Here is an 11,519-nt window from a genome sequence, read left to right as displayed (position 1 = left end):
TCCACTGAAACTCATTTTAAGAAGAAAACCTTTTTGTGTTAATACATATTCTACTTGAAATTCCTAAACTCAAAGGATCTAGAACAGGTACTCTTAATGCCTTAGTGATATCACACTATTTACAAATATGAAGTTAATACAGTGAATGTGTTTCTACTCCCACTATAAAGTCATCAGATTAAAAAAAAAAGTCTAATCAATCACATAAAGGAATATAAAACTATTTATTGACCACTGTTCACCAGTATTTACAATAAAGTAAACAATATACAGTTGAATAACATTCTGATTACTACAAAGTTATTGTTTTTCCTGGCTTCTGCTGAACCAGTAACCCAAAATACTGAGAAGACTGAGCCTACATGTAAGGAATGGGTTGGGGTAAAGTTTGAAAAAACATGCAGGTCAAGTTTAGATTAGAAAACTTTGTTCACTCATTTATTCCTGCAGATCCTAAACTGCCAACATCTCTAACCATCTGATTAGGTTTCCATTAACAAGTCTGACACATTGCATGTATTACAGTCTTTCATTAAATACAGCACACGGATTTCAACTTCTTAGAGTGGTTTGCCAAAAGAAAGCTTTAAATGTCCATTTAACTAAGTCTTGCTTGGCTAATAAAAACATACCAGAATTTTTCTATTTTTTTCATTTGGGTTGACAGAGATAAAATTTTCCTTTCAGGGAGGTTTTACATATAAAACTGCATTTATATGATGGTAGATATGGATGCAGATTCTGATAGGGCTGCTTTAAAAAATTATCCAATTTAAATTGTTTAATTTGTCTCATTAATTACAAAATTATTTAATTTGAAAGGTTAAGACTTAAATTTTCAATTTAAGTTGAAGTGATTTCTTGTATTGCTCAAAATGATAGAATCCCAGAAACATGGGCTCATCCATGGTTGTGAAAGGCTGTTTTTGTTTTGGTAAATGTGTTTAAACAATAACCAAAAAAACCCCAAACCATTTACATATGTATTTTATGTATACACATACAGAAAATCCAGAATGGTCCTTAGGCATATATGAGTTAAATGCAAATTCTAAATTCCGATTGAGTAATGACTATGGAGATTTTCCCGAACATTTAGAAAAGCTGTTCTCTAATGCAGAGGAAATAATATACCATGGTATCAAATGTTCTTTTCTGCTAAAGGAAGCAACTACAGAAAGCTTTTATTTGTTCAAAGTAACCAGTGCTACAGATGCAAAAAAACCAAAAACAAAACTCCCAAAAAACCCCCCAAAACCCAACAACTTCCCCAATACTACTTCAAAACGAACATATCAAACTTGACTTTCATTAGAATGTAGTTATTTCTTCACACTAATAAATCAAAAAACCAAGAACCAGATTTTATATATATATATAAATATATATAAAAAGCAATGCAAACAATTATTGAGCTTCATCTTCTGGACAAGAATGCCAAGTTAGTCTCTCCTCATAAAAAGCAATTACAATTTGAGGACACTTTACATTTGCCTCTTTTGCCAGCACCAAGTCCGCCTCATCTGAATCTTTCCTGTTGTGAGGAAAAAAAATATTGTTAAAAAGTCTAAACTGTTTTTTGTCAATTGATAACCATTCACTTAAGGATCATAACTCAATCAAAAGGTATTGCTTCAGGGTTATGTGGTTACTTGTGGCTGTGTTCCAATAAAACTTAATTTTCCAAAACGGGCCACAGTCTGCCACTTGTTGCTTTAGCAAAGTAACTAGAATCATCCTTCTAGCAGATAATTACTCTCTACTTAATGATGGTCAACTATTTATAAAACCTAGGTAGATATGTTTTCTAAAAATGCACAAGTTTTTAAAAAACATTATCTATTCTTACTGTAAAATATAACAGAAATTCATGAGAAACTTATGAATTTACCACTTCATGAGAAACTTTAATTCTTGAGAATTAAAGTTACCACTTCATGAGAAACATTAATTACCACTTCATGAGAAACATTAATTCTTACCACTTCATGAGAAACTTACCACTTCATGAGAAACATTAATTCTCCACTGCTGTCTGTGGCACCAATTATTCGCTCTGGGTCAAGACCTCTGGCAAAACCTCTTGGTTTATCAGCCTGTTTAAAAGAGGTTAAATGATTATTTACATAAATGTTCCCACACATTTTTTTCAGAGAGCAAACTAACAATGTTAACTTCCAATTTGTTTTCATGATATATAACTTTTAAATAAAAACCTTCTGATGGTGAAACAAATGACCAGAGCAAGAGCCCATATTTAGTACTAAAACACGTATTGATTTCCATTAAACTTACAAGCAGAAAAAACAAATCTGGATGTCTAAAATATTCTGAATCATAAATTAAGAAAACAGACAAAACTTTCTTCATTCAAAGACACCAAAAGGGAGGGAAAAAAACCCCAATCTCTTTTTTTCTGGTAATTCTAAATCAATTAATAATTATAAATTCTTGAAAGTCAGTATTTCAAATTACTTCTAGGAATGGTCTAAATTACCCATGTTATTTTTTAAAGCACACAGAAACTATACATAGCAAAGTAATAAAAACTTTAAAATGAGACTAATCAGTATTGTAATCAGAGTTACAGTAAACCTTATAAAATACTCAGTATAAATCAAAACTGTGGCCTGAGGGACTCCTGGGGATGCCTGAGACCTTCTGGAGTATCTGTTTATCTCTGCAAGATCTCCTCTTTTCATATATCTGTGACTTTAGATTGTCTTTGCATATCTCCACCAAACAACATAGCACAGCAAATCGAATACAGGACTAATGCCCTATTAAGACAGACACTGACAAGATCTGCAAAAATGTAAAATGCCACTCTTCTCATTTAAAGTTATTTTTCATGAAAAGTTATGAATAACATGTAATAATCTTCGTCCTTCTTAACTGAATTTACAAAACTGTGTAAGTTTCTACTTTAATTTCTAATGCAGTTAGTACTGATAGTTATAATCCATATAAACAAGTTTTTTGGGATCCTCAATAATTTTCTAGAGTGTAAAGGGGACTTGAGACCAAAAAAGAGAAGTGCTTACATAACAAATCCTTTCTCCCCATGAGACTTTTTACATCATTATCTTGAGCTCTGGAGTCAGACTGCCTAGGTTATAATGATGACTCTAACCTTCACTCGCTGTGTGGCTTTGGGCAAGTTAACCTCTTTGTGATTCAGGTTCATTTTCTATAAAATACATACAATTAATACTATCTGTTTCATAGAAATTTTAAAGTATATGAAAAGCAAATTAAGTCATTTAGAACACTGCTTGGCACATTACGAGGGCTCAATACAGGATGACTATTGTTATTAAACAGTGCTTCTGTTGAGCATCTGGTTGACTTCCAATTTACTTACAACTGATTCTTAAGATTGTTACCTTTTTGCCTTGGCTGCTAGAGTGTTCAGAACCAAATTTGTAGCCCACCTCTGTTTCCCTTCTGTAAAAAATGCAGGTAATACCTATGATCTTGACAGAACTGTCATTAAGAGTTATTGGACTGGGACTTCCCTGGTGGCACAGTGGTTAAGAATCCACCTGCCGATGCAGGGGACATGGGTTTGAGCCCTGGGCCAGGAAGATCCCACATGCCTCAGAGCAACTAAGCCCGTGTGCCACAACTACTGAGCCTGCGCGCCTAGAGCCCGTGCTCCGCAACAAGAGAAGCCACCGCAATGAGAAGCCCACGCACTGCAATGAAGAGTAGTCCCCACTTGCCGCAACTAGAGAAAAGCCCGCATGCAGCAACGCGAAGACCCAACACAGCCAAAAAAAAAAAAAAAAAGTTAATGGACTGCAAAGTACTTAGCATCTAGTTCAAATGATCAAAATTTTTTTTTTTGCGATATGCGGGCCTCTCACTGTTGTGGCCTCTCCTGTTGCGGAGCACAGGCTCCGGACGCGCAGGCTCAGTGGCCATGGCTCACGGGCCCAGCCGCTCCGCGGCATGTGGGATCTTCCCAGACCAGGGCACGAACCCGTGTCCCCTGCATCAGCAGGCGGACTCTCAACCACTGCGCCACCAGGGAAGCCCCCAAATGATCAAATTTTAAATCCCAAGTCCTTATCAATAAATCTGTATTGTATGTTTAGTCCCCAAGCCTAGATATAATTTAGACCCAAGACCTTTTCCTAAATTGCCGTGTTAGGCCAAGAGGCAGGACAAGTATGTTTTAAAGTTGAGGGTAAAAGCAAGGATTTATGTAATTTGCTCAAAGCCACAAAGAAATCAACGAAGAAAAGATTGGCTCAAAATACACATGCAGTGAATGAACCAATTATCTCATTTTATGCTAATAAAAATTAATAAAAAAAATTATTATCCAAGATTATATACTTCAAAATCAAAGTACTGTTTGGCAATACAAGGATCATGTGCCAAAGTTTTAGTCACTGCCACTAATGATCTATCATCAAAATGTGCTATGTAGATTGTTTTCACTGTACTGTAAGGGATTTGCAATGATCAATCTTGTACTGTTTTTACTTAAGACAACTGGTCTAGATCAGAGGAAATCGTCTGATCTGAAGTCAAATTCATCTCTATCCAAAGTAACACTAGCACAATTTTAAGTGGTGTAAGCACTTACTAGACATTTACACAATGTAGGGTAAACCATGCCTATCCTTTCTGTCCCAAATATTAAATATTTAACAAAGGCCTTTTAATGATATTTTTAAAGTACTTGAGTTTTAAAAAGCATTTAAAAAATCAAGTCATCCTTTTACAAAAAGCCAGTTTGCTGGCCAATGTTTTATACGTACAGCATCTCTTTTCTTCTTTGATTTGCTATCATCAGATTCACTGTCAGATAAAGATTTTCTTTTTGTTCCATCTTTTTCTTTACCAGCTTTTTGAGAATTAAAAAATGCTTCAATCAACCCTGGACAATCTAAATTTTCTTCGGGTTCCCAAGTATTGTCTGCACTGTGTCAGTTAAAAAAAAAAAAAAAATTCATTCAATTAAACATGGTTCATCACCATCATCCAGATCCATTTAATACATACCTGACAAAAAGTCCTCTGTACTGCAGATATTAATCATTTCCCCCCTCCCCTCACATTCTTTTGAGGAAATCTATACTTCCTTTTGTGTCTACTTTCACAGTTCGTACTAAGTGGGTAATGTTATTACCTCCAAGGTTAACTGAACCTGACTCTAGCAGAATAACTGGAACCAATATTTTTCCAAGTTATGCGGACAACTCACTTTAGAATTTCTCTGGAAGAGTCTTTAAAAAAGGTGGACTCCTGGTTCCCACCTCAAATTACTTTATCAGATTGTTCTTAGGGTTGAGGCCTCCAATACTGTGTTTTAAAACACAGCAATTCAGAGGCGCTCTCAAATGTGAGACAGTATTTTCAATTTCTGCTGGGTACTCAAATTGGGAAGTGATATAAAACAGGGGTTGGCAACTCAAAGTCAAATCCAGCCTTTTGTATGGCTGGCAAACTAAAACTGTTTTTTACATTTTTAATTGGTTGGGAAAAAATGTCACAATAAAAGTCATATGGAATTGAATTTTGGGGCCCATAAACAAAAGCATTATTAGAACACAGCCATGTTCATCTGTTTAACGTATTGCCTATTGCTGCTTTTGTACTACATTCTCAGAATTGAATAGCTGTGACAGAAGCCCACAAAGCCTAGATTATCTACTATGTGACTCTTATTAAAGTTTGCCAATCCCTGATATATGGCAGAGATGACCATTTCCATGTGTTTTTCAGAAGGGCTGGAAAGAAAATGAATATCAATTACCAAGTGTGAAAGTAAGATCACCCTACACCACTAGTTACAAGATTGCTAACTTTGTGTGCTCTGATCCAGAAAGCCTTTACAGAACTAGGCAGAATGAAATTAATCATTTTAGAGATGCTAGGAAAGATACTTTTAACCTCTGATTACAACTTGGTCTATTGATGCCCAGATTCTACTTCTTAGAGATTAAGATACAGTAAACCTAGTGCAGGACCTGAATTATGATGAGCACTTCTGTTTAAGACCCATTAGTATACCTTACATAGCTTCACTATTTTTTAATGTCCTCTGTAGGAAAACCGTGTACATTAGGTATTCTTGGTAGTACAGTATCCAAAGACATTAAAAAGCAAACTGTACTCTATATTATATAAATCTGACTCTCTAAGGTAATCAACTAGACTCAAATCTGCTAGGTTACCACTGCAGGCAAAAGACATGGATGGCTCCTTTTAAACATACCTCAAACAAGATACCCTGGATTAAAGGTGCTTTTAAATTTAAAGAAACTTACAGAAAATGGATAAAAAGATCTTAGACTAAAAACAAATTTTAAATGTTACTTAAGTGCAGTTAAACATATAATAATAAAAGCACTGAGATCTCTTACTCTGTAAATCCCTTCCACTTCAGGAAATACTCCACCTTCCCATTCACTACACGTCGGTCCAGTACTTTTTCTACCACAAATTCTTCAGGTTCTGCCTCTTCGACTTTTTTACTTTTTCCATTCTGTTTCTTTCCCATTTTTTGCTAAAACAAAACAAGACAGATTTAAGAAATGTCCTTTTTTGATTTTTTTTAGTACATTTTAAAGGCTAGAGTACTTATATTACCGTTGCATTTGACACCTAAATTTCCACTTCTATATCCCAGAGCAGATACCTTCTGAAAAGGTAAAAGTTAACAGATAATAAAATAAAGGAATTCTTGATTCTGTGGGTTTAACTCAAAACTATCACCCATCACCCTTCAGTGAAATAATACAATCAAAAACATTCTTTGAAAGCACTGTTTTATCTTTTCCTGGTCTTATTTCTATGTAGTCTACAAGACCAATTTTAGTAAAGTTTTCACTCATTTTAACCACAGGACAGCAACAAACAACTACTAGAGAATGATACAAAGGAGAATAACTAGTAGTGACAGGTCTTATTAGTGAACCATAGACCCATTAAAACTACAGCCCCCAAACACTAAGACCCCCTTTCCCAATTGAAACACTGATGTTAAAAGCCTTGACAATTTAAGAGAAAAGATAACTGCAGAACAAAAACATGGTTCAGAACCCTGGTATCAATTGCAGGGTCAACCAATGAGACCATAAATAGGTTAAAAAGGACAAGATCATTTCCCCATAATCTCTGTACATAATGTCACTGACCACTCGGAACAAACCTATAATGCTGTCACTTTAAGAGGCCAAAATGCTGGATCATTTTAATTATCTAATGTGAAAAAATCCTTTTCTTGGCTTCTCAAGAGAAAGACTCTAAAGTGGTAGCCAATGAAACTAACTTACAAGTTTTTAGGTTAGATTTTATTTTATTTTTTTGGTATAACACTCTTTGAGAGAAGCAGGAGACCAAGCTCAACAGACCAATAACTCGGAACAGATTTGTTATTGAAAATGGATAAACTTTCAAAAAAACCCAGAAATGGTTATTAAGAGACTAAGGGGGGAAATCTCACGTTATGTTCATCTTGGAATCATTTCACCTTAAAACAGGTGCTATTAAAAAAAAAATTAATTGCTCAGTCACTAAAGTCAGCCCTCCTAAAGCATGTAAGCAGAAAAATTAACAGCTATGCCTCAAGACTGCAAAGGACATTTAAAAACGTAATCATTTAGAGGTGTACACACACATGTAAGAAATAAAAATCCTCGGAAACTTAAATAATGCAGCAAACACCTGATTTTGTTGGATACCATTCCCCATGCCAGGTCTTATAACTTGCATTAGTCAAGATACTTGGGTACTACTGCACCCAGTCAAATAGCCTTCTGCCTCCATACAGTACAAGGAAGGTAATGATGGTGGTAGTGGAAAGAGTGAAGAAAAACTGGTATAGACCAAAGCTATCAGACACTGATCCTAAATGAAAAACAAAAAAAGTATGTCCATGAAATTAAGAGGCTAACAGAGTAAACAGGAAAATAAAAACAAACACAGAAAATGAAAGCTAAAAAAAATTTGGTCAAAGAAATAAAGTATTTACTACTATGGCACCCATAAACTAGTTTCAAATGCTCATCCTTTTCTTTATAAAGGAAAATCCACCCACTTTCCCATTTAAATTACAGCACACATTATCTCACAACACTAATAAAATTATTTTAAAATGCAAAGTTAGGTAGATTCTGAAGACTATCAAACTGTATGCAAAGCAATTTAATTTTAATAGAAGCATCTATTTGCTTTCTGTATCTATACTCATCCTCATAGTCTCAGGGACAGCTATTTCGTTTCCCATCCAATACTTCTGATACTGGTGATTGTAAAGCCAATTTAATTATCTACATTTTGGTTTACTGATTATGAAATTTGAAGGACAGTTCAATCCTGAGGAAGCACAGATTATGCTTTGTGCTTTTTCCATTGATGGCTTTGATGGGAATAAATTATGCCACCAGACAGGCTTTATATTTAAATGTTTCTCAGGATGTTTGACTTTGAAGTGCAATCTAATGATGAAACAAATTAAAAATCACCAATGTGCCCTTTATATTGCAAAACTCAAGGGGAGAATACACAAACCAAAACCATTTTGCTTTACTTAGATGTTTACACTCACCTTTATATACTTGCAATTGTTATTAACGCAGTGTGTTAGAATTAAATACCGTGGGAACCATAACTTTGAATTTCGTGATTTTTATGTGAATATTCCAATGATTATGTTAAAACTCCAAAGTTGACATGGCTGAATACATACATGTCTACAGGTTTACAGAAGTTTTAATGAAGCCTAAGAATGCAAACTGTGGGTTTAAGAAAACTGCTGGAGAGAAAAAGCTTAATTGCTCAAAAGATGCAGATATAGTTTCCTCTTTCCTGGACGTATGTGTGATGTTTTTTCATGTTGTGTATTAAAAAAAACCACACTGCAATGATTTAAATTTAAGACCCTTCTGTATTTTAGAATAAGCAAGTTTGAAATATGACAGTGACCAAAACAATTCGAAACATTCAATGACTTTTGTCTCCATCTAAGTGTACAAGGTAACCATTCTTTAAACAGGGCAATGCTGAAAATACCTGCTTTCCCTAGAATTCAGGAGAGTGATTTCGAGAATAGTATGCCAATCAACAAGGGCTTTATTGCTTTGTCTGTGTATGCTTATAACATTCTTCCAGGTCACATAACTTTTTGTATCTTTATTTCAAGATAAGAATACTTGGTAAAAATTTATTTCATGCTACTCTCCCAAGATTAGGTTTCCCTAAACGAATCAAGACACTATTAAACCAAGTCAATAAATATCTCAATGTAGTAATTTCCTTTTTGCTCCTAACTCTCCCCATAATAACAGCAGGGAGAGAAGGGACTGGAAACTATTATATGGATGTAAATTTCTCAACCACAGAGATGCAAAGTTATAATTTTTGAAGAAAAAGTTTGTGTTAGATCCTTAAATATTTTAGGTTGTCATTAACTTACCAATGTAGTTTTATTGGACGCCATTTTTTATTGCAGACTTGAAGAGCTATTACTAGAAAAATGCATGACAGTTAAAAAGTTTGCAAGACACAAAAAAGTAGCTAAACATAAGCTTTGTTTGGATTCCAACCCCCACCTAGGTAACTCACGTTATCAAACATGTATACAAATCCACAGAGAAGCAGTTTTGAGATTCTGCACAAACTAGTGATACATGCCTAAGAGTATATCAGTGTTGTAACTAAGTGTACCTAGATAAGCTTACCGGGCACGTTAGTACCCGAGAAAGCTTTAGATAAAAAATAGACAATTTTTTTTCCCCAATCCAAATCCCACTTATAACCATAGTCAGAATTTTTAAAAAAATGGCCAAATAGTTTGGTTCAAAATCAAACGACTGTCCGAACGATCACAATAACCAATTATTGTGAATTTCTCCTCTACACTTAACAGTCCAAAGAGTCGCCTATGTAATGTAATCCCAACCTGGTTTCTTCTTAGCAACCCTCCCTTTCCAATCACTAGTTAAAAAATTAAAGGAAAAACACACCGAGATGTTCCAGTCCCATTTCGTGCCACTTTTGAAACCAAATCACTTCTTTTCTGCACTTTCATCCGCTCCCCTCAAGCCCCTGCCCCACTCGGCTTAACAAGGCCTTAGCGCCCGGCCCCCGCCCCGCCCCCTCCCCCCTCGGGAGCGCGGGCCTCGTGGTCAGCGCATCCGCGGGGAGAAACAAAGGCCGTGGCGCGGGGGCTCAAGGGCACTGCGCCACGGGGCCCGCGCCTCCCCCGACCAGGCGGCGGCCACGTAACGGAGCGCCCGCCGCAGCCTCCGGACATCGGGCCGCGCGGATACGGGAGAATGCACCGCCCTCCCTGGAGGCCCAAGTCGCCGACCGAGGCCGGGAGGGAAAGGAGAGCCCCTCTTCTTGATCCGGGATGGGGGAGGGGAGAAAGAAATGCGCTTTGTCTAGAAATAAGGCAGTTGTCGCCACAGCTTTCAACCTTGGGGAGGAGTCTCTCGTACCCTAAACCAACTACAGTCGCCGGCCCAGCGCCAGGCCCGCCGCGGGGGCTCTGTTCGCTTCTCCTTTCCTTCCCACCAGCTCCTGATTCAGGGTCGGGCGGGGAAGGGATGGGAAGCGGGGGAACTGGGGGCCTCTGGGGCGCATATGGTATCTTAAGCAACACTCTAGTGAAAGCTAGAGAAAAAGAAAGACACCGACTTCACCGCCTCCGAGCTGCTCCGGGTCCCCGGTCTGCACCGTCTCCGGCCCTGCGCGCCTCAAGCTCCAGCCACATCCGAAGGAGGGGGCTGGGGAGCTGCGCGCGGGGCCGCCGCCGGGGGGAGGGGAAGGTGGCACCGCCCACGCCCGGCGGCCGCGAGGGGCGGGGTGGGCGCGCGCCGCGCAGTGCCCGCCGGGAGCCCGAGCCCGGGAGGGAGAGGGGGAGGGGGCGGCGACAGTGGCGCTTACCGTTCGTGGCGTGGCGCCTGGTGGTCCCCGGAGGGAGGGGAGGGAGAGTGAAGGTTGGGGGGTGTTGAGGGCCGTGACCGAAGTCTCGGCGGAGGTTTTTTCTGCTTTGCAGCAGTAGTGGCTGGCGCCAAAACAGGACTCCGCCCACTTCCTTGCCCCTGGGGTTGGGTGCCTCCGAACGCTGGGGGTAGGTGGGGGGGGGAAATCGGGAAATAAAAACGAGCGCCCCTTTCGACTACCCGCGAGGTCGACCCCGAAAGCGTTGGACAGGGTTGGGTTGGTGGAGCGTGAAGTGTAATTTTTTGACTAGAAGTCGCTTCGGGTGTTTCCGGAAGGGGCCGAGTCGGTCCTCCGCGCAAAGGAGGAAGGGTGGGGGAGGGGAAAAAGCCGTAGAGAAGGCTACTAGGTTTTTTTTAAAGACAGGGGTGGGGGGAGATTATCAAAGCGTTGCTATAAAGACCCCCTCCGGGGTTGAGGGGGCTGGACCTCTGGGCTGAAGATTAAGCTCCTCCCAACAGCGTTAATTTCAAAATGCGCGACCGTTTCTCACCTGCCCTGCGCTAAGGCGGGGGCTGGACCCAGTTCCGAGAGTCAAATACGCAGAACTCGAG

At 38.7% G+C, this 11,519-nt stretch overlaps 1 protein-coding gene across 3 annotated transcripts; it reads right to left on the bottom strand.

Annotated features, from left to right (window-relative positions):
- Positions 1 to 205: 205 nt before the first annotated feature.
- On the bottom strand, positions 206 to 11,477 carry CBX3 (chromobox 3). Of its 3 annotated transcripts, none has more exons than XM_024755068.1 (6): positions 11,459 to 11,477; positions 9,434 to 9,485; positions 6,381 to 6,523; positions 4,773 to 4,935; positions 2,002 to 2,096; positions 206 to 1,534 (listed from the first exon to the last, which is right to left on the bottom strand). In XM_024755068.1, the coding sequence occupies exons 2-6, from the start codon at positions 9,455 to 9,457 to the stop codon at positions 1,408 to 1,410; spliced, it is 552 nt and encodes a 183-aa protein (XP_024610836.1). In that variant the 5' UTR covers positions 9,458 to 9,485; positions 11,459 to 11,477; the 3' UTR covers positions 206 to 1,407. The 3 variants fall into 3 exon arrangements, with proteins under 3 accessions (XP_024610836.1, XP_024610834.1, XP_024610833.1); XM_024755066.1 differs by lacking the exon at positions 11,459 to 11,477 and adding an exon at positions 10,909 to 10,976; XM_024755065.1 differs by lacking the exon at positions 11,459 to 11,477 and adding an exon at positions 10,660 to 10,791.
- Between the last annotated feature and the right edge of the window lie 42 nt (positions 11,478 to 11,519).

The sequence above is a fragment of the Neophocaena asiaeorientalis genome, unplaced genomic scaffold (assembly GCF_003031525.2).
Source record: "Neophocaena asiaeorientalis asiaeorientalis breed wild unplaced genomic scaffold, Neophocaena_asiaeorientalis_V1.1 scaffold36, whole genome shotgun sequence".
In the NCBI taxonomy this organism is placed as follows: Eukaryota; Metazoa; Chordata; class Mammalia; order Artiodactyla; family Phocoenidae; genus Neophocaena; species Neophocaena asiaeorientalis.
The sequence above is the reverse complement of the archived record's forward strand: the minus strand, read 5'-3'. Positions and strand labels throughout refer to the sequence as shown.